Source organism: Salvelinus fontinalis, chromosome 12 (assembly GCF_029448725.1).
Source record: "Salvelinus fontinalis isolate EN_2023a chromosome 12, ASM2944872v1, whole genome shotgun sequence".
NCBI lineage: Eukaryota > Metazoa > Chordata > Actinopteri > Salmoniformes > Salmonidae > Salvelinus > Salvelinus fontinalis.
In genome coordinates, this window is record NC_074676.1 from 40544152 (window position 1) to 40565146 (window position 20995).

Sequence of the window (20995 nt, forward strand, 5' to 3'; positions counted from 1 at the left end):
CGGTCCATTTCATCCCAAACCATCTCAAATTGGGTTGAGATCGGGTTATTGTGGAGGCCAGGTCATCTGATGCAGCCCTCCATCACTAGCCTTCTTAGTCAAATAGCCCTTACACAGCCTGGAGGTGTGTTGGGTCATTGTCCTGTTGAAAAACAAATGATAGTCCCACTAAGAGCAAACCAGATGGGATGGCGTATCGCTGCAGAATGCTGTGGTAGCCATGCTGGTTAAGTGTGCCATGAATTCTAAATATATCACTGACAACGTAACCAGCAAAGCACCACCACACCATCACACCTCCTCTTCCATGCTTCACAGTGGGAACCACAGATGTGTAAATCATCCGTTCACCTACTATGCGTCTCACAAAGACACGGCGGTTGGAACCAAAAATCTCAAATTTGGACATCAAACCAAAGGACAGATTTTCACCGGTCTAATGTCCATTCCTTTTGCTTCATGGCCCAAGCAAGTCTCTTCTTATTATTGGTGTCCATCAGTAGTGGTTTCTTTGCAGCAATTTGATCATGAAGGCCTGATTCACGCAGTCTCCTCTGAACAGTTGATGTTGAGATGTGTCTGTTACTTGAACTCTGTGAAGCATTTATTTGGCTATGCAGTTTCTGAGGCTGGTAACTCTAATGAACTTATCCTCTGCAGCAGAGGTAAGTCTGGGTCTTCCTTTCCTGTGGCGGTCCTCATGAGAGACAGTTTCATCATAGCGCTTAATGTTTTTTTTGCAATTGCAGATTAAGAAACTTTCAAAGGTCTTGACACTTTCCGTATTGACCTTCATGTCTTAAAGTAATGATGGACTGTCGTTTGTCTTTGCTTATTTGACCTGTTCTTGCAATAATATGGACTTGGTATTTTACCAAATAGGGCTATCTTCTGTTAACCACCCCTACCTTGTCACAACACAACTGATTGGCTCAAACGCATTAAGAAGGAAAGAAATTCCACAAATTAACTTTTAACAAGGCACACCTTTTAATTGAAATGCATTCCAGGTGACTACCTCATGAAGCTGGTTGAGATAATGCCAAGAGTGTGCAAAGCTGTCATCAAGGCAAAGGGTAGCTACTTTGAAGAATCTAAAATATATTTTGATCTGTTTAACACTTTTTTGGTTACTACATGATTCCATGTGTTATTTCATAGTTTTGATGTCTTCACTATCATTCTACAATGTAGAAAATAGTAAAAATAAAGAAAAACCCTTAAATGAGAATAGGTGTGTCCATACTTTTGACTGGTACTGTATGGGTAGGCCTATTTGTGAGTGCGAATGTAGTACGTATGGGTTGCAATACTAAATAAGTACATACAGCTGGCACCAAAGACAGATAGGCCCAACAATAGGAGTCCACACTGCACACCAAGACAGAGCAATACGTCTATAAGGATCTATTGGGGGAGCAATCTCTGAAAGAACCAAAAACATGTAAAAAACTAATATAAGCAAGCATTATGTTTGGCTCACATTGTTGATTAAAAAAACATGAGCTGGCGCACACCCAGAATAACAGTTTGTGTGGAGGTGCTGTCTAATGGCGAATAAACTATCAAAATAAAGAAAGTCGCACACTCCATGTATAAACTCCCAGCAATTTAATGGGTATTTACCTATGTTTATGGCATCACTGTGCCTTCCTCAGGGTAATGTCATGAATACTTGAACCAGGTTATGCAGACACACAGTGCAATTAGTGTAACCAATGACAATAGTGAGGGATGTGTCATAATGATTAAGTTAATTCAAATTAATTAGTGAAACTGTTAAAAAATTGTATATGGCATATTAAATATATTACGCTATTATTATCATATAGAAACATAATGGAATATTGTACATCATATTAGCATAAACATAAATTATTGTTTCATTCAATTTCACACAATTTTGTATTTCATTTCATTTTTGTTACATGTAATCTTTTGGTTCAACCTTAATATATAATGAGCATCATCAACAGTTGATGAAATACGAAATTATTATGTGAAATTGAATGAAACAGTAATGTATGTTGATGCTAATATGATGTACAATATTCCATTATGTTTCTTCTATATGATAACAATAGCATAATATATTTAAATTAATACGTCAAAGGTTTTTCAAAAATGTATAAAAACCTGTTTTGCTTTGTCATTATGGGGTATTGTGTGTTGATTGAGGCAGAACATTTTGAATAAGGCTGTAATGTAACAAAATGTGGAAAAAGTCAAGGGGTCTGAATACTTTCCGAATTCACTGTATATCTTGATTATATAAGTATTCATCCACCCTTGAGACAATACATGTTAAAAACATAATTTGGCAGCGATTACAGCTGTGAGTCATGTTGGGTAAGTCTCTGGCACACCAAGATTGTACAATATTTTACCATTCTTATTTTTTTTATTCTTCAAGCTCTGTTGATTGTTGATCATTGCTAGAAAGCCATTATCAAGTTTTGCAATAGATTTTCAAACCGTCGTAAGCCAAAACTGTAACTGGGCTACTCAGTTAACATTCAATGTCGTCTTGGTAAGCAACTTCAGCGTAGATTTGGCCTTGTGTTTTAGGGTATTGTCCTGCTGAAAGGTGAATTTGTCTCCCAGTGTCTGTTGGAAAGCAGACTGAACAAGGCTTTACTCTAGGATTTTGCCTGTCCTTAGCTGTATCCCGTTCTTTTTCATCCTAAAAAACTCCCTAGTCCTTGCCAATGACAAGCATACCCATAACATGATGCAGCCACCACCATGCTTAAAAATATTAAGAGTGGTACTCAGTGACGTGTTGTGTTTGCTCCAAACGTAACGCTTTGAATTCAGGACAAAAGTAAATTTCTTTGCCACATTTTTTGCAGTATTACTCAAGTGCCTTATTGCAAACAGGATGCATGTTTTGGAATATTTCTATTCTGTACAGGGTTCCTTTTCATTCTGTCATTTAGGTTAGTATTGTGGAGTAACTACAATGTTGTTGATTCATCCTCAGTTTTATCCTATCACAACCATTAAACTCTGTAACTGTTTTGATATTTGCTATTTTATTAGGATCCCCATGAACTGCTGCAAAAGCAGCAACTACTCTTCCTGGGGTCCACACAAAACATGAAACATAATACAGAATGACATAATACAGAACATAATTACACAAGAACAGCTCAAGGACAGAACTACATACAGTTGAAGTCGTAAGTTTACATACACTTAGGTTGGAGTTATTAAAACTCGTTTTTCAACCACTCTACACATTTGTTGTTAACAAACTATAATTTTGGCAAGTCGGTTAGGACATCTACTTTGTGCATGACACAAGTAATTTTTCCAACAATTGTTTACAGACAGATTATTTCACTTATAATTCACTGTATCACAATTCCAGTGGGTCAGAAGTTTACATACACTAAGTTGACTGTGCCTTTAAACAGCTTGGAAAATTCCAGAAAAAATGTCATGGCTTTAGAAGCTTCTGATAAGCTAATTGACATAATTTGATTCAATTGGAGGTGTACCCGTGGATGTATTTCAAGGCCTACCTTCAAACTCAGTGCCTCTTTGCTTGACATCATGAGAAAATCAAAAGAAACCAGCCAAGACCTCAGATAAAAATTGTAGACCTCCACAAGTCTGATTCATCCTTGGGAGCAATTTCCAAACGCCTGAAGGTATCACGTTCATCTGTACAAACAATAGTACGCAAATATAAACACCATGGGACCACGCAGCCGTCATACCGCTCAGGAAGGAGACGCCTAGAGATGAACGCACTTTGGTGCGAGAAGTGCAAATCAATCCCAGAACAACAGCAAAGGACCTTGTGAAGATGCTGGAGGAAACAGGTACAAAAGTGTCTATATCCACAGTAAAACGAGTCCTATATCGACATAACCTGAAAGGCCGCTCAGCAAGGAAGAAGCCACTGCTCCAAAACCGCCATAAAAAAGACACACTACGGTTTGCAACTGCACATGGGGACAAAGATCGTACTTTTTGGAGAAATGTCCTCTGGTCTGATGAAACAAAAAATAGAACTGTTTGGCCATAATGACCATCGTTATGTTTGGAGGAAAAAGGGGGATGTTTGCAAGCCGAAGAACACCATCCCAACCGTGAAGCACGGGGGTGGAAACATCATGTTGTGGGGGTGCTTTGCTGCAGGAGGGACTGGTGCACTTCCAAAATAGATGGCATGATGAGGAATGAAAATTATGTGGATATATTGAAGCAACATCTCAAGACATCAGTCCTGAAGTTAAAGCTTGGTCACAAATGGGTCTTCCAAATGGACAATGACCTCAAGCATACTTCCAAAGTTGTGGAAAATGGCTTAAGGATAACAAAGTCAAGGTATTGGAGTGGCCATCACAAAGCCCTTTGTGGGCAGAACTGAAAAAGTGTGTGCGAGCAAGGACTCCTACAAACCTGACTCAGTTACACCAGCACTGTCAGGAGGAATAGGCCAAAATTCACCCAACTTATTGTGGGAAGCTTGTGGAAGGCTACCCGAAACGTTTGACCCAAGTAAAACAATTTATAGGCAATGCTACCAAATACTAATTGAGTGTATGTAAACTTCTGACCCACTGGGAATGTGATGAAAGAAAGAAAAGCTGAAATAAATCATTCTCTCTACTATTATTCTGACATTTCACATTCTTATAATAAAGTGGTGATCCTAACTGACCTAAGACAGGGAATTACTAGGATTAAATGTCAGGAATTGTGAAAAACTGAGTTTAAATGTGTTTGGCTAACACGGAACCCAACGGAACGGCTGTGCGCGTGCTCCATCGTGCATACATTTATTTTGTCCCCCCACACCAAACGCGATCACGAATCGCAGGTTAAAATATCAAAACACACTCTGAACCAATTATATTAATTTGGGGACAGGTCAAAAAGCATTAAATATTTATTGCAATTTAGCTAGTTAGCTTGCACTTGCTAGCTAATTTCTCAATTTTTGCTAGCTTGCTGTTGCTAGCTAATTTGTCCTGGGATTTAAACATTGAGTTGTTATTTTACCTAAAATGCACAAGGTCCTCTACTCCGCCAATTAATCCACACATAAAACGGTCAACCGAATCGTTACTAGTTATCGCTCTTTCTTCCAGGCTTTTTCTTCTCTTGACTTTATATGGTGATTGGCAACTTTCAGAAATGTGGTGCAATACCGCCACTGACCTCATTCGTCTTTCAGTCACCCACGTGGGTATAACCAATGAGGAGATGGCACGTGGATACCTGCTTCTATAAACCAATGAGGGGATGGGAGAGGCAGGACTTGCAGCGCGATCTGCATCAGAAATAGAACTGATTTCTATTTTAGCCCATGGCAACGCTCGTTGGCTCATTGGCGTGCGCGAACAGTGTTGGTGCAATAAATGAATAACATAGATTTCCAAATTTATTTTGCAACGCACGTGACGCGAGCGGTGTGATCAGCCTGTAAGGTGTATGTAAACTTCCGACTTCAACAGTACATTTTTTAAAAGGGACACATAGCCTACATATCAATGCATACACACAAACTATCTAGGTCAAATAGGGGAAAGGCATTGTACCGCGAGGTGTTGCTTGATCTGTTTTTTTAAACCAGGTTTGCTGTTTATTTGAGCAATATGAGATGGAAGGAAGTTCCATGCCATAAGGGCTCTATATAATTATTACGTTTTCTTAAATTTGTTCTGGATTTGGGGACTATGAAAAGACCCCTGGTGGCATGTCTGGTTTGATACGTGTGTGTGTCAGAGCTATGTGTAAGTTGATTAAGCAAACAATTTGGGATTTTCAACACATGAATGTTTCTTATAAAAAGAAGAAGTGATGCAGTCAGTCTCTCCTCAACTCTTAACCAAGAGAGACTGGCATGCATTTATATCAGCCCTCTGATTACAATTAAGAGCAAAACATGCTGCTCTGTTCTGGGCCAGCTGCAGCTTAACTAGATCTTTCCTTGTAGCACTGGACCACACGACTGCACAATAATCAAGATTAGACCGAACTAGAGCCTGCAGAACTTTTTGGAGTGTGGTGTCAAAAAAAAGAAAAGAATCACCATTGGCATCATGGTAAAATCCCTGAGCAGTTTTCCTTCCTCTATGGGTAACTGAGTTAGGAAGGGCACCTGTATATGTGTAGTGACTGGGTGTATTGATATACTGTACCATCCCAAGCCTAATTAATAACTTCACCATGCTCAAAGGGATATTCAGCATCTGCTTTTATAATTTGTACACATCTACCAATCTGTGCCCATTGTGAGTTATTGGAAAACCTCCCTGGTCATTGTGGTTAAATCTGTGCTTGAAATTCCCTACTTGATTGAGGGACCTTACAGATAATTGTATGTATGGGGTACAGAGATGAGGTAGTCATTCAAAAAACATGTTAAACACAATTATTGAACACAGAATGAGTCCATGCAACTTATTATGTGATTTTTTTAGCACATTTTTACTCCTGAATTTATTTACACTTACATAACAAATGGGTCGATTGGTACCCAGACTATAAATGGTAAACAGTCTGTTTATCATTCCACTTCTTGCCTCTCCTGTCATTTGCCAAAGAAACTGGTTTTCAGCAATCTCAACGTTCAATTTGAAGCTGGATTTCCAGCGGAGTTGCTCATTGGTTTTTGGAAATAACATTAGTATTTTCCATGACATGTGGATCCTCGAAAACAGAATTATAATTATAACAAAGTCCAAAACAAATATGTAGCTGTTAGCTAGGCAAATGTGTGTATTGTGAGGCTTAAAATCGAACCGAAGACATTTTGTGGTTGGAATTGCAGTATGTATTTAGTTTGAGAATTTAAACGTGAGCTAGCAATTTTTGACAGACTGGTTTTCATTTGAAGATTAAAATATGGGATCCTTGGTTTGAGCAAATCGGGATCCTTAGGACGTCTGCTAGGGGAGTAAAACGCTCTGAATTTACGAACATACAATCAAATCAAAGTTTATTTTTCACGTTCGCCGAATACAACAGGTGTAGTAGACCTTATAGTGAAATGCTTTCTTACCAATAGTGCAAAAAAGGTATTTGGTGGACAATAGGTAGGTAAAGAAATAAAACAACAGTAAAAAGACAGGCTATATACAGTAGCGAGGCTTTAAAAGTAGCGAGGCTACATACAGACACCGGTTAGTCGGGTTGATTGTGGTAGTATGTACATGTAGATATGGTTAAAGTGACTATGATAAACAGAGTAGCAGTAGCGTAAAAGAGGGGTTGGCGGGTGGTGGGTGGCGTGACACAATACAGATAGCCCGGTTAGCCAATGTGCGGGAAAACTGTTTGGTCGGCCCAATTGAGGTAGTATGTACATGAATGTATAGATGAAGTGACTATGCATATATGATCGAGTAGCAGCAGCGTAAAAGATGGGTTTGTGGGGGGGGCACCATGCAAATAGTCCGGGTAGCCATTTGATTACCTGTTCAGGAGTCTTATGGCTTGGGGGTAAAAACTGTTGAGAAGTCTTTTTGTCCTAGATTTGGCACTCTGGTACCGCTTGACAACGCTCTGAATTTACAAGCGCACTCTGGCACTCCAGATTTAATTTACGAACACACCCAAAATTGAAATTTAAAATGGTTAAGGTAAAGGTTAGGTTATGGTTAAGGTAGGAGTTAAGGTTTAGGGTAGGGACGTCCAAATGATTCCGGATAGCACTGAACGTTGTGGAATCAGGACCAAATCCATATCTCCTTGAGCTCATTTATGATAGAATGTTCATATTTGAAGATTGGAGAAAGACAAGTCTCTTTGGCAAATGACAGCAGTGCAAGTAAGAAGTGGAATGTCAGCTATAAACACTGGTACCCAGGCTAAACCACTTATTCTCTTAATTTGAAAGGCATTTCTCATGGTTACAGTTGCTAAGCAATCGGTTCAAAAACAATAATATGGGCTTAATACTTTTTGCTATTTTTATTGATTTATTTTACTGTAACATGAAAATAAAGTGTAAACTATTATTATACAAAATGGCATGCCTGTACTTTGTCTGTTTCAGTCTTCTGAGCTCTGCTGCTCCAGAACTGTAAATAAAAAGACGAAAGATATTCATTTGAAATTCTATTTTGTAATGGAAAGTTACAGTAATATAAAAGCTAAATAAACTATTATTAATATTAATGATGTGAGGCTTAGGGATACAAGTTTACTTACACAAATATTGCAAAACTGAAGAGAAAGTCTCATACAATTACCTTCTGAAATGTTGACTTTATTTGATAGCAGGATATCTGCTTGAATTTCATCCATCTTCATGTAGAGAGTCTCAGGTTTGTGCTAAAAATTGTAGAGAAGCAAACATTTTGTATTTATTTTTTAAATAAAAGTAATTTGAATGCATCGTATAGAAATTGATTTATTAATGTCTACATTCGTTTTTTGCCACATTTCTATTGCAGATACCTTAGTGCATACCTCTAAATTATATTTTGTGAGATAAACGAAAACAAATAATGAAAACATCTATAAAAGAAAATCTTAAAGTATTATTTTTTTAAATTAATAATGTTACTGTTTCCACTACAACAACAACAATCCTTAAATACATGTAATTTTGTCCTTGAAACATTTAATTGAAATACTATAGAATTCCATTCATTCCTATGGATGACTGTGCCTACTGGGGAGTGCCAATATGGCCGACCTGTGGTTTCAAAGCCTCTCAATAGCCAATACATTGCATCAGCAGTCCAGGGTTTATACACATCATTGCTCAGACCAGTTGGCCACTTTAGCCAGTGCCATTTAGTCTGGCTAACTCAAAGTACTCCTGACTTCTGAGTCTAGAAAGGCTATTTTGATGTTGTCGAGACTCGGCACAATGCGTCAATAATGCATGGGATGTGCTTTTTTACTGATTGGTTCTCTTCTGTGTCTTTCTCACTCAAACCAACATGGACAACCACACACAGCCCCAGAGTGCCACCCCCTTTCAATACAACTGTTGGATTTTCAAATCCAAAAAACGTGAGTCCTAATCTCAACCCCCCAGGAAAGAAAAAACATTTGAGAGAATCAATCAAAACTCAGCAAAAATAAGGACAACTGCGCGAACACTGCATTTAAAACGGCCTTCTGTCCAGACCAGCATGTCACAGCCCTCCCTCTGCTGTGGATCACGTGAGTCGTGTCAGTATGGAAGCATTCACTTATGGCAGGTCTGTTCGAGACAGAGGCATAACTTTCAACAGAATAGATGTCCCTGAGTCTGCTGTGTGTCAGGTGTGCACCCACTGGGCAAAATTGGTTGAATCAGCATTATTTCCACATCATTTAAACCCCCAAAAATCGAAGTGATGACATTGGATCAACGTGGGAAACTGATTGGATTTGCAAAAAGTCATCAACATAAGAGCATTCAGTCTTTTTTTCACCAAACTTCTAACCTTAATCCAATGACATCGTGACATTTTTTGTTGATTTCATGTTGAATTCCCGTTAGTTGACAACCAATTAAATGTAAATCAAAACTAGACGTGTAAACCATGTGTAACCACACCAGTCCAGGACTTCCACATCCGGCTTCTTTACCTGCGAGATCGTCTGAGACCAGCCACCCAGACAGCTGATGAAACTGTGGGTTTGCACAACCGAAGAATTTCTGCACAAACTGTCAGAAACCGTCTCAGGGAAGCTCATTTGCATGCTTGTCGTCCTCACCAGGGTCTTGACCTGACTGCAGTTCGGCGTCGTAAACAAATTCAGTGGGAAAATACTCGTTCAATGGCCCATGGCATGCTGGAGAAGAATGCTAGTCACGGATGGGCCTATACAGCTGCCATGGGGAATTTGTGGTTCTACCTGGATTTTGTTGGAGAGGCTTCCTGTCACGCCCTGACCTGAGATATCTCTGTTTTCTTTATATTTTGGTTAGGTCAGGGTGTGACTAGGGTCGGTACGTTAGTTTTTGTATTGTCTAGGTTTTTTTGTATGTCTAGAGTTTTTGTAGGTCTAGGTGATTTGTATGTCTATGGTGGCCTGATATGGTTCCCAATCAGAGGCAGCTGTTTATCGTTGTCTCTGATTGGAGATCATATTTAGGTAGCCATTTTCCCTTTGGTGTTCGTGGGTTCTTGTCTATGTGTAGTTGCCTGTCAGCACTCATTTGTATAGCTTCACGTGTCGTTTTGTTATTTTGGTTCGTTTGTTCAGTGTTCATTCTTATTATATTAAAGAATGTACGCACACCACGCTGCGCCTTGGTCCGATTCATACGACGAACGTGACAGAAGAACCCACCATAAAAGGACCAAGCAGCGTGTTCAGAAGGAGCAGACATCATGGACATGGGATGAGATTTTGGACAGTAAAGGATCCTGGACGTGGGAGGAAATATTGTCAGGAGAGGATCGCCTACCATGGAAGCAGGTGGAGATAGCGCAGGAGGAACGGCGACGATACGAGGGGACGCGGTTAGCACGGAAGCCCGAGAGGCAGCCCCAATAATTTGGGAGGCACACGAGGAGATTGGCTGAGTCAGGTTGGAGACCTGAGCCAACTCCTCGTGCTTACCGTGGGGAGCGTGTTATGCAGAGATGCGCACAGTGTCTCCAGTTTGCATTCATAGCCCGGTGCGCTCTATTCCAGCTCCTCGCATTTGCTGGGCTAGAATGGGCATCCAGCCAGGACGGATGGTGCCGGCTCAGCGCTCCTGGTCTCCAGTACACCTCCTTGGAACAGGACATCCTGCGTTGGCTCTGCGTACTGTGTCTCCGGTGCGTCTGCACAGCCCAGTGCGTCCTGTGCTAGCGCCCCGCACTTGCCGGGTTCAAGTGAGCATCCAGCCAGGACGCATTGTGCCAGCTCTACGCTCCAGATCTCCAGTGCGCTTCCACAGTCCAGTACGGCCTGTGCCTCTTCCCCGCACTCGCCCTGAGGTGCGTGTCCCCAGCCTGGTACCACCAGTTTCGACCACACACATCAGGCCTCCAGTGCGCTTCCACAGTCCAGTACGGCCTGTGCCTCTTCCCCGCACTCGCCCTGAGATGCGTGTCTTCAGCCCGGTACCACCAGTTCCGGCACCACGCATCAGGCTTCCAGTGCGCTTCCACAGTCCAGAGCTTCTGGCGACAGTACCCAGTCCGGAGCTTCCGGCGACAGTTCCCAGTCCGGAACCTCCGGCGAAGGGCCACAGTCCGGAACCTCCAACGACGGGCCACAGTCCGGAACCTCCAACGACGGGCCACAGTCCGCAACCTCCAACGACGGGCCACAGTCCGCAACCTCCAACGACGGGCCACAGTCCGCAACCTCCAACGACGGGCCACAGTCCGCAACCTCCAACGACGGGCCACAGTCCGGAACCGCCAACGACGGGCCACAGTCCGGAACCTCCAACGACGGGCCACAGTCCGGAACCTCCAACGACGGGCCACAGTCCGGAACCTCCAACGACGGGCCACAGTCCGGAACCTCCAACGACGGGCCACAGTCCGGAACCTCCAACGACGGGCCACAGTCCGGAACCTCCAACGACGGGCCACAGTCCGGAACCTCCAACGACGGGCCACAGTCCGGAACCTCCAACGACGGGCCACAGTCCGGAACCTCCAACGACGGGCCACAGTCCGGAACCTCCAACGACGGGCCACAGTCCGGAACCTCCGGTTGTTCAGTGTTCATTGTTATTATAGTAAAGAATGTACGCATACCACGCTGTGCCTTGGTCCGATTCATCACGAACGTGACACTTCCATTAAAGATAGACAGGTAACTCTTTATCCACAATATAGCAGGAGGTCTAAAGCCATAACACATGAAAAGTTTTTTTCCAGCAACAGACTATGATTGATAATGTCAAAAGCCACACTGAAGTCTAACATAACAGCCCCCACAATCTTTTTATCATCAATTTCTCTCAGCCAATCATTAGTCATTAAGCATGTTTGGAATGCTCTGGATCAACGTGTACGACAGCGTGTTCCAGTCTTAACGTCAATATCAAGCAACTTCGCACAGCCATTGAAGAGGAGTGGGACAACATTCCACAGGTCACAATCAACACACTGATCAACTCTATGTGAAGGATATGTGTCGCGCTGCATGAAGCAAATGGTGGTCCCACCAGATACTGACTGGTTTTCTGATCCACGCTCCTACCTTTTTTTTAAGGTATCTGTGACCAACATATGCATATCTGTATTCCCACTCATGTGAAATCCATAGATTAGGGCCTAATGAATTTATTTCAATTGAATGGTGTCCTTATATGAACTGTAACTCAGTAAAATCTTTGAAATTGTAGCATGTTGTGTTTATATTTTGGTTCAGTGTAGATGCATACTCTTACATACAAAATAGATTTCAGCTTACCATGAAGGCTGCAAACAGATTGATACCCATGGTTCTGCGTACATGCTCCTCCACCACTGGGTATGTACGGACAAAATGCTAAAGACAAAGGCAAAGATAAGACTTGGCTTGAGTGATTACATTCTACACTGTACTGATATACAGGGTAGAATTTACCTCCAGTGCCAGGCTGGCTTGTCTCTGGGCGTCAGCATGCTCCTGGTTTCCCATAGCATACATCAAATGGTGCACCACTCTGAGAGGAAGTAGTGCCTGGGACAGCTCCTGACTCCCCTGAGCAAGCAACCTTCAGCACATACAGTCAAAACGGTCAGCATTAGTATATGATGATCATGAACGTTACTGTTACAGACTAATACACTTTTTTTTTTTTTTACATTTCAGGTAAGAACAAATTCTTATTTACAATGACGGCCTACACCGACCAAACTCTGCCGACGCTGGGCCAATTGTGCGCCGCCTTACGGGACTCCCAATCACGGCCAGTTGTGATACAGCCTGGATTGTACTAATTGTACTGATCTGTATGTCATTACATTTAAAGTACTAAATATGGGCTGAGTGGCAATATAAAATAACAAGTAAATCGCTTCTAATTTAACGAGTGACAAATAAATCAGATTAGCCGCTGATTCTACTAATATACAGCATTTAACTTCAGTTTTCAGTTTCAGACAGTTTGTGGCAAATTCACAGACCATGTCAGAATGATATTTCTAAGGGATACCCATACATGAGGGTTCTGACTTCACCTTAAAGCTTTGGCTGCCGCAGCTTGTTGAACAAACACAGGCAGGGATTCAGTCATCTTGGTCATTTCTGGGTCTGATGGAATGGACATCAACACATCAATAACAGTTCAAGTGTTTTATTGATACAAAAACATTTTCATTACCTAGAACTCTATGCTGAAAGGGGATCTACATTGCTTCAGGCATGATGACTATGTTAAAAGACGTATGCAATATCACATCTTGTGTGTGAAGAAAATGGACTGTTAGAACTGTAGCAAGAAACGTCCTATGGGGTTGCTCTTAGTGGGTTGCAATGAGAACTATGCAATGACTAGATGCACAATGACTTTGCCTCTCATTTACTGGGGAACCAATAAGGAGAAGATGTGAGACCTTCCAGGATCTTGTATGTCTGCACTCCCTCCATAGCCGGTTTGAGCAGCGCTACGAGACCTGTGAGCAGCGCCGGTCTGACCTCACACTGCCTGAGATCTGTGATCAGCTCGATAGCTGGGAGAGAGAGAGGGGGGAGATAGACAACACAATAATTACAAAAGAGATTATAAAATAATACTGCATACTATAGGAATCAGATACTACAGCGTGAAGTACAAGTGGATGTTGAAGATGTCAATGGAAGAGATCTGTATTTGAAATACATGTAGAACAGGCTGTCTGGATAGCTGAGAGTTGACACGCACATCTAGCTATTACTTACCCTCATATTGCACCTCCAAATGCAGGGACCTCAACAAATTCAACAGAGGTCCCACGATGCTGGGGTGGGCTTCCTTCACTATGTCCTGTTAGGGGTCAGAATTATATCCAATCTTTACCTTCATAAATACACTCAAGCCACAGCAGTCAGGTGTGTATGACAAGGTCACACACAGCTGGATTTTCAGCTGTTATGTCCCATGGTAGTTGAGCCCATGTGTGTGTGTGTGTGTGTGTGTGTGTGTGTGTGTGTGTGTGTGTGTGTGTGTGTGTGTGTGTGTGTGTGTGTGTGTGTGTGTGTGTGTGTGTGTGTGTGTGTGTGTGTGTGTGTGTAAGCACACTTGAATGCATGCCTGTGTGTCAGCAAGCGTGTGTGACTGCCTGTGTGTATGTGTGTTGTTATACTTGTACTATGCGGAGGGTCTGTAAGACCAGTTGCTGGGCCTTGGGCGAGGTACAGGTCAGCAGGGCGATCAGCCCTCTGTACACCTGGTTCTGGTATTTGGGGTTTCCATGGGCCAGGGACTCCAGCAGGGCCCGTGCTGTCTCTTGGGTCCCCTCTGTCTTGGACTTGGCCAGGCACTCTGCAATGGCTCTCACACCTGCAAGCCACGTGGAGAGAGGAAACAGTGGACACAGTGATATGGTCTGAGAACCAATCAAACAACATTAACCAATCAACAACACACACCCTTCGCTCCTCTAGGTCCTTCTCCCTTCAGCAGCCCTGCAGCTGACTAAAAACTAGGGGTGACAGGGCTTTCTGTTGCGTGGCTCCCTGGCTGTTGAACGCACTTCCAGACACTATTAGGGCTGCAGAATCTCTGTCCTCCTGTAGCCCTCTCCTGCAGTCAAATGACTACTGGCCTCATGGGTGGAATGTTATTCATATTTCTCAAAATTTCATCATTAATAAACAATTTTTTTTAACAGCCCGAAAAACGGTCAAACAGTTTTGTTATATTTTAGTCTTCTGTGATGTATATAAAGTGTAATATTGGGGTGCAAACTCAAAATTGTATACATTTCAACATTATGGTACAGGTGTCTTATTTATTTTGTTGTTGCCCATAACCATGTGTGTGAGGTGTATACTTTGGTTTCAAAGTACATTTGTTTAAGACTACCCTGATTTAGCCCAATGCAGTAAAAGCTTATTAAGGTACAGCTCAAGACCGTGCTGTTCAGAAATGCTTTCAAGGACCTCTGCTAATTCTGTTCTCATGTCCTCCGGATCTGGCGACACCTATATATAGCTTTGATTGTTGTCTATGTTCTAAGTTCTGTGTTTTGGATTGTTTTTATTATTATTATTATTCGTTTGTATTTTTTTGCGCATTGAGTCTGAGAAAAGCGTTTTACAAATTCAATTATTTATTATTATTATTTGCCAATCAGTCTTTAATCATAGACTGAAAAACTCAACACATCTTGGAGCAATAACAGCGAATCATTTCTCTCTACATAGATCATTTGAACTGTAACAATTTAGAAATCCAACTGCATACTAAAAACACGGTATGTATCATAGAGATAGTTTGGTGAGTTGTTTACCATAGCTTTCGCAGATTAGCTCTTTGTACTTGCGTCCAGCGTTGGAGACTATCTGAAGCAGCCAAATGGCCTCTGCCTTGTCCTCCTCCTTGGTCTGTTTCTGACCTAAGATCTCCAGGAGGGTTAGGACCCCTCCAACCTCCAGGAACTCTATGAGATAACGATGACTGTGGAAAGATAAAGGGTATGTGACTAAACCTTATGGTGCAAGAGATTAATGTGTTAGCTATACAAATTCAGACAATGTTTTTCCACTCACTTGCTAGCTGCAGAGAGGAACACACCAACTGCTTTCAGTTGAAGACCTAAGCATGTTCCGAACATGTAGCTGAATGAGCCTGAGTAAATGAAAATGCCAAAATACACATTTGTTTTGCATCCCCTTCTCCAAACATGCGGCCTTTGTATGTGGATATGAATGACACCATAGCACTGGACTGGTTATCTAACCACATCAAATGCATTATGCAAGGATACGTCAGCCTCATCCAGGCGGTGAGCCGAGCCAGAAAGAGACTGGCAACCTGTGCGAATTCCAGTTCTAACTCAGGGCAAGTCTTTCCAGTGTTTTGAGTCAGAAAAACGGTCAGCATGCGGCTGCGTACCGTCTTGTTGCCATGATCCCACTCTTGAAGGAAACTCATAACTTTACTGATAGCTGCTTGTTCCTTGCTTGTGGACATTATTGCTTTTGACACTGTCAAACAGAGAGGGCAAAGCAGAGCTTTAATGTGGAAAAAGTAGCTAGCTAGTAAGCTGGATGGACCTAACTAGCCTTTTAACAATACCTAACGTTAACTATTCTAGCTACTGTACAGTAACGTTAGCTAGCCAAAAGCCTGCTTTTGGAAATTTGAGTCAAATGCCTAACTAGCAAGCCATGTTATCGAGTGAGTCGCACATAGGTACGCCTACATTGAAACGTGAATTGCTTTGTTGAAAATAATCGATTACCTGCTGTTAGTATACTGCCAAAATATCAAGCCAAAACGACATGCATTAGCTGGAAATCACAGCTGGCTCAAATTGTGTGTTGGCGCCCTGTGTGTACCGTTGCTTAGCAGCGTTACCTCCTCCCTCCTGGTACAGTGCACCATAGAACTAGAAAAAGTCTGCCTTTTTGGGAAGGGAATTGGTCAACTATGGTTTGCTAGTCCTGTCAGAAGATGTCCTGTAAAACAATGAATTTGAATATTATCTGGACTGCATGTTTGTTAGCTAGGTAGCCAGCCAGTTTTAGACGAATGATTCCATACATTTTTATAATTAACTGCCAACATTCCGTTCCAACAATGCATTAATTCCACAGCCACTGAGGTTTTAACTAGATGGTATACAGTTTTTGTCAGATTTGACTTTTCGTAAAACGTTAGGAAAGGTTACTTATTAGGTTAGAATAACTAACATATCAGGTTAGGAAAATTAGGTTAAGGTTGGGAAAGGGTTAGCTAAAATGCTAACTTTTGACATTAATTTGACAAAAGCTGTATGCTTTCTAGCCATGACCATACACTGACTGAAATCAGCTGATGTTTTATTTGTTTATAACCTTTATTTAACTAAGCAAGTCAGTTAAGAACAAATTCTTATTTACAATTACGGCCGATACTGGGCCAATTCTGCGCCGCCCTATGGGACTCCCAATTACGTCTGTTTGTGATACAGCCTGGAATGGAACCAGGGTGTCTGTAGCACTAAGATGCAGCGCCTTAGACCCCTGCGCCACTTGGGAGCCATGATAAGTGATAGGGCTAAGATAAATTGTAAATGCAACAAGTACTGATATTGTATTATACCACTCACAGCTTTCCACAGAAAACAAAAATGTAGACATTTACGACATTTATGGTCTGTTTACATATATTTTAGAGGCTCTCTATATAGAAAATTGGTTTAAAAGTCGTTTAAAATGTATTTCTAATTATATTAAAGGAATCTTAAGTTGAAGCTCATTTACTGCATTTCTACACAATAAAACAATTCTAAAATGCTATTTGGAGAAGCAGTTGCCATACAGTTGCCATACCAGGCAGTGATTCAACCCGTCAGGATGCTCTCGATGGTGCAGACATAGTATATTAACTATACAATTATCTGCTACACATTAACTCAGCACCAGAATTAAAAACTATACAGAGGAATCTGCTAGCAGAAAACACATTTTATTACCAAAAGATAAACAAATACGTTTGCTTTAAAGAACTGTTTTTTTGTTGTAGTTTTACAGCTAATTTCCTGCAGTTCTACATATTTTGCGATGAGGTGGGGAGAAATGTTTGCAGTTTTATGAGCTAATTTCCTGCAATTGACTTGTGCCATGTTAATATGATATCTGAGTGAGAGTAACTATCAAAATCAATGTGGGCCCCCATTAGGGTCAGGGCCTCTGGCATGTGCCCTGCGTCCCCAGTCAGTAATTTGGCCATTAATGCTACACCTTTAGATAGCTGGCTAGACTAACTAGTCTAATTTACCAATCTCGAAAAATGTACCAGCATGGGCTAATTGAGTAGCTGTCAGTAGCTAGGTTTCCATCCAATTGAAACATATGTGCATTTTCCCACCAGTGGTATTTCCACCAAATGGACTTGTTGCAGATAAAAATCAGTGCGTGATGAACTAGTGCACACAAAATATACTTTTTTAGCTTACATTTTATATCGAATAAAACAGTTTCCACTGTATGTTTGTTTGTTCATCCAGAACTAGGTTGAATCAGTGTCTGACAAACCACCCTTAAATAGTATAAAAAAGCATAACCTAATTTTAGAGTAGACAATTGGATGCTTGTTTATTATTATCCTTTTAACTTATTGATCATTTTGTTGTTATTTGTACCCTTTTGTGATCTGTACCCTTTTGGCCAAGATCATGCCATCCTGTTTAGTTGGTTAACTGGTACTGGGCGACTATAGAGCTCGCCAGCTTGCGGTCCTAAAAAACAGAAATTAGTTACCTCTGGTTCGTTCAGCCATTCCTTTGGGGAAAATGAATGGGGAAAAAATAGGGTTTGGCGATAAATGCTGAAAAAAAGGTCTGAAGTTAGGATCTTATACGTTTTATTCTATGAGATTATATCAGTCAGTTAACATGACCTTGATGAATTATGAAGCCTTTTTAAAATTACATAAATGCTTAACAAATCACAAAAAGTGACGTCAGCTGATGAAGATTATCTCATAGTACAACCATGGGGGAGTTAGTGCCTACAAAAAGACACCACTATTTCTCGCTATTTGACTAACTGACTGACTTACTGACTGTACTCTAATGCCTCCATTCAGGGTTACAGAATGGGGCCATGAGGCTGGTGGGGGGTAAGCTGTCCTCTGAGGGCTGTGTGGAGGTCTAATATAATGGACAGTGGGGGACCGTGTGTGACGACAACTGGGACATTATTGAGGCATAGGTGGTGTGTTGCGATCTCAACTAACCTGGTGCTCTCACTGCCGTGGTGGCTGGAATATTTAGGTTGCAAGTTAGGTTGGATCTGTATAACGTCTCTTGTATCCACTCATCTCAGTTTTGATTCAATGGAGGCTTGATCTGTGTCCGGGAAACTAGCCCCATGTGTATCTTTGCATAGGTACAGAATATCACACCTTCACTGTTTGTTTTTATTGACCCAGGACCCGTCTGTAATCTGGACACAGGCTGGACACAGGCTCTAAACTGTGATGGGCAAGACCTGTCCCACGGTCTCTTCAAAGGCTGGGGGGGGAGACGGAGGGGGAGACGGAGGGTGCTAGTGTGGTCTGTGAGAGAGGTAAGACTGACCAGTGACCACAAATACTCATCCACAAAGACCTAAAGACCAGACACAGTGTCATTGAAATGTACTTAATGAAAATTGAAACAGCAGAAATGTTTGGTGCATGGCTCACTTTGAGATGCTAGCATAGACGACTGTTACAGTACATGCTCAAGGAGGTGCTCAGTTTACAACAGTGGAGGCTGCTGAGGGGAGGACGGCTCGTAATAATGGCTGGAATGGAGTCAATGGATTGGTATCAAACACATTAAAACCATGTTTGATACCATTCCATTCATTCCATTCCGGCCACTATTATGAGCCGTCCTCCCCTAAGCAGCCTCCACCGGGTTTTCAATGAATCGTTCTGTTAGATTGGATGAAAATGTATGATCAATTTCTGATATTTTGTTTATATACTGTTTGTGCTTTTCAATATATGATGTGGTTGACCAATATTTTTTTATTTGATCAGAATTTGCTCAGAATATCAGCCGTGTCTACGCCCTGGAGCACAACGCAGGCCTTGCTAACCACATGGGGGGGCTGTTTGAAAGTGGACGCGACTGTGACTTTGACATCATGGTGCGGGTCGGGTCGCAAACAGCACTGTGGAAAACATCTGTGTTCACAAGCTGACCGTCACTCTCGATCCAGAGGCCTCCATCTTAAACGTCTCAAAGGAGGAGAACTTCATTAACTTCAACCTAGACGTCAGACTCAACTGCCACCCTCATTTCACCAACTTTCTAAGGTAAGGTGAGACCAACCTGCTCTACTTTACAAACCAGAGCCTAGTTAGCCTGTTATTACATCCACCATTTCTTTGTCAAACCCGTGTCGTGGCAGAGAATCCATGTATCTTGTGTCTCCTTCTTCCCCAGGTATCTTTGTACACAAGGCAAATCAACATCACTGCGTCCTCTGCCCAGTGCATCCACAAGATGGTGTTCGACTGGAGTCTGACGCAGCTCCAGGAGGAGGAAGGGAGGCTCTTCACCTGACTGCTCCCAGAGGATTCCTCCTTCCAGACCCAGACCTCTCTGTACGAGCATTCCGTCTGTACAGGCGACCCAGTTCTGCAGGAAACCTGTCTGCGCTACCTTGCCTGGAACTGTAAGTCACTGAGCCATTCCCCAGCCTGGACTGGTCTTGGCCTGGGCACAGTAAAGGACCTTCTGGCCCGTTCAGACGTGGTAGTGCCAGAGGAGGTCTTCTTGCTAAAAGGTTTGGAGGACTGGTTGTTGGATCAGGGTAACTCATCCACCCACGAAGACCAGGTGGCCCTTTTGGACTGCATCCCTTTTCCCATGATCGCTGCTGAAAATGTTTTCAACCTCAAAGCTAAGTCTAAACTGTACATGGACCAACTAGAGCTGTATAATGCCGGCATGTTGCAGGGCGTTCAGTTCAATGCGTTGCCCTTCCGGATGCTGCTTGGGGACCTCCTCCATAAAAAAGTGGAATACACACCCAGGATCTACACTGGCAAGCCATGACTCAGTGCCTCCTTCAACACTCCTGTGCACAACAGTGCTTATTTTGCCCTGTTTAAAAAGCTAAACTGGCATACCAGGGTGTATATCCACAACCATGAATGCTCAAACAACTATTTCCACTGTGCAACGCTGCCAATGGTCTCGCAAACTGCCCATAATAACAGTGAGTTGCCCAAAGAATACGAGGATGGCATCCGTTACCTCAACAAGGTTGTCCTGATGTGTGAAGGGGAGTATATATTCCATGTCCAGGATTTCACTGTTGGCTGAGTCAAATTCCCAGTCAACAGTAGTGTGGTCCAGGCCTACCCGTGCCACTCAGACCAGTTCTCCTACCGCGTGGTGGTTCAGTCTGAGTACACCACTGAGATCAAGCAGAATGAACAGAAAGTAGAGGATGAGGAAGATGA

The 20995-nt window shown here is 42.2% G+C and overlaps 1 protein-coding gene and 1 pseudogene across 2 annotated transcripts; one reads left to right on the forward strand and one right to left on the reverse strand.

Moving 5' to 3' along the window:
- Window positions 1–3086: 3086 nt before the first annotated feature.
- Window positions 3087–16403, reverse strand: armh1 (armadillo like helical domain containing 1). Of its 2 annotated transcripts, XM_055940788.1 has the most exons (12): window positions 16290–16403; window positions 15813–16032; window positions 15595–15663; window positions 15336–15502; window positions 14187–14383; window positions 13783–13867; window positions 13458–13574; window positions 13083–13155; window positions 12487–12616; window positions 12331–12408; window positions 8214–8295; window positions 3087–8042 (listed from the first exon to the last, which is right to left on the reverse strand). In XM_055940788.1, exons 2-12 carry the CDS (start codon window positions 16016–16018, stop codon window positions 8014–8016), a joined length of 1233 nt encoding a protein of 410 aa, XP_055796763.1. In that variant the 5' UTR covers window positions 16019–16032; window positions 16290–16403; the 3' UTR covers window positions 3087–8013. The 2 variants fall into 2 exon arrangements, with proteins under 2 accessions (XP_055796763.1, XP_055796764.1); XM_055940789.1 differs by having other exon boundaries at window positions 15813–16403.
- A 2233-nt stretch (window positions 16404–18636) lies between these two features.
- Window positions 18637–20585, forward strand: LOC129866558 (galectin-3-binding protein B-like; annotated as a pseudogene).
- The last annotated feature ends 410 nt before the right edge of the window (window positions 20586–20995 follow it).

Bases quoted from the DNA above. Each gene is read 5' to 3' on its own strand.
- armh1 (XM_055940788.1), bottom strand. From the start codon at position 16,018: ATGTCCACAAGCAAGGAACAAGCAGCTATCAGTAAAGTTATGAGTTTC. The intron at 14,384-15,335 runs GTAAACAACTCA...CGTGGCTTGCAG, and splicing joins GCTAATCTGCGAAAGCTATG to GTGTGAGAGCCATTGCAGAG. The intron at 12,617-13,082 runs GTGAAGTCAGAA...TATGTGCTGAAG, and splicing joins GCGGCAGCCAAAGCTTTAAG to GTTGCTTGCTCAGGGGAGTC.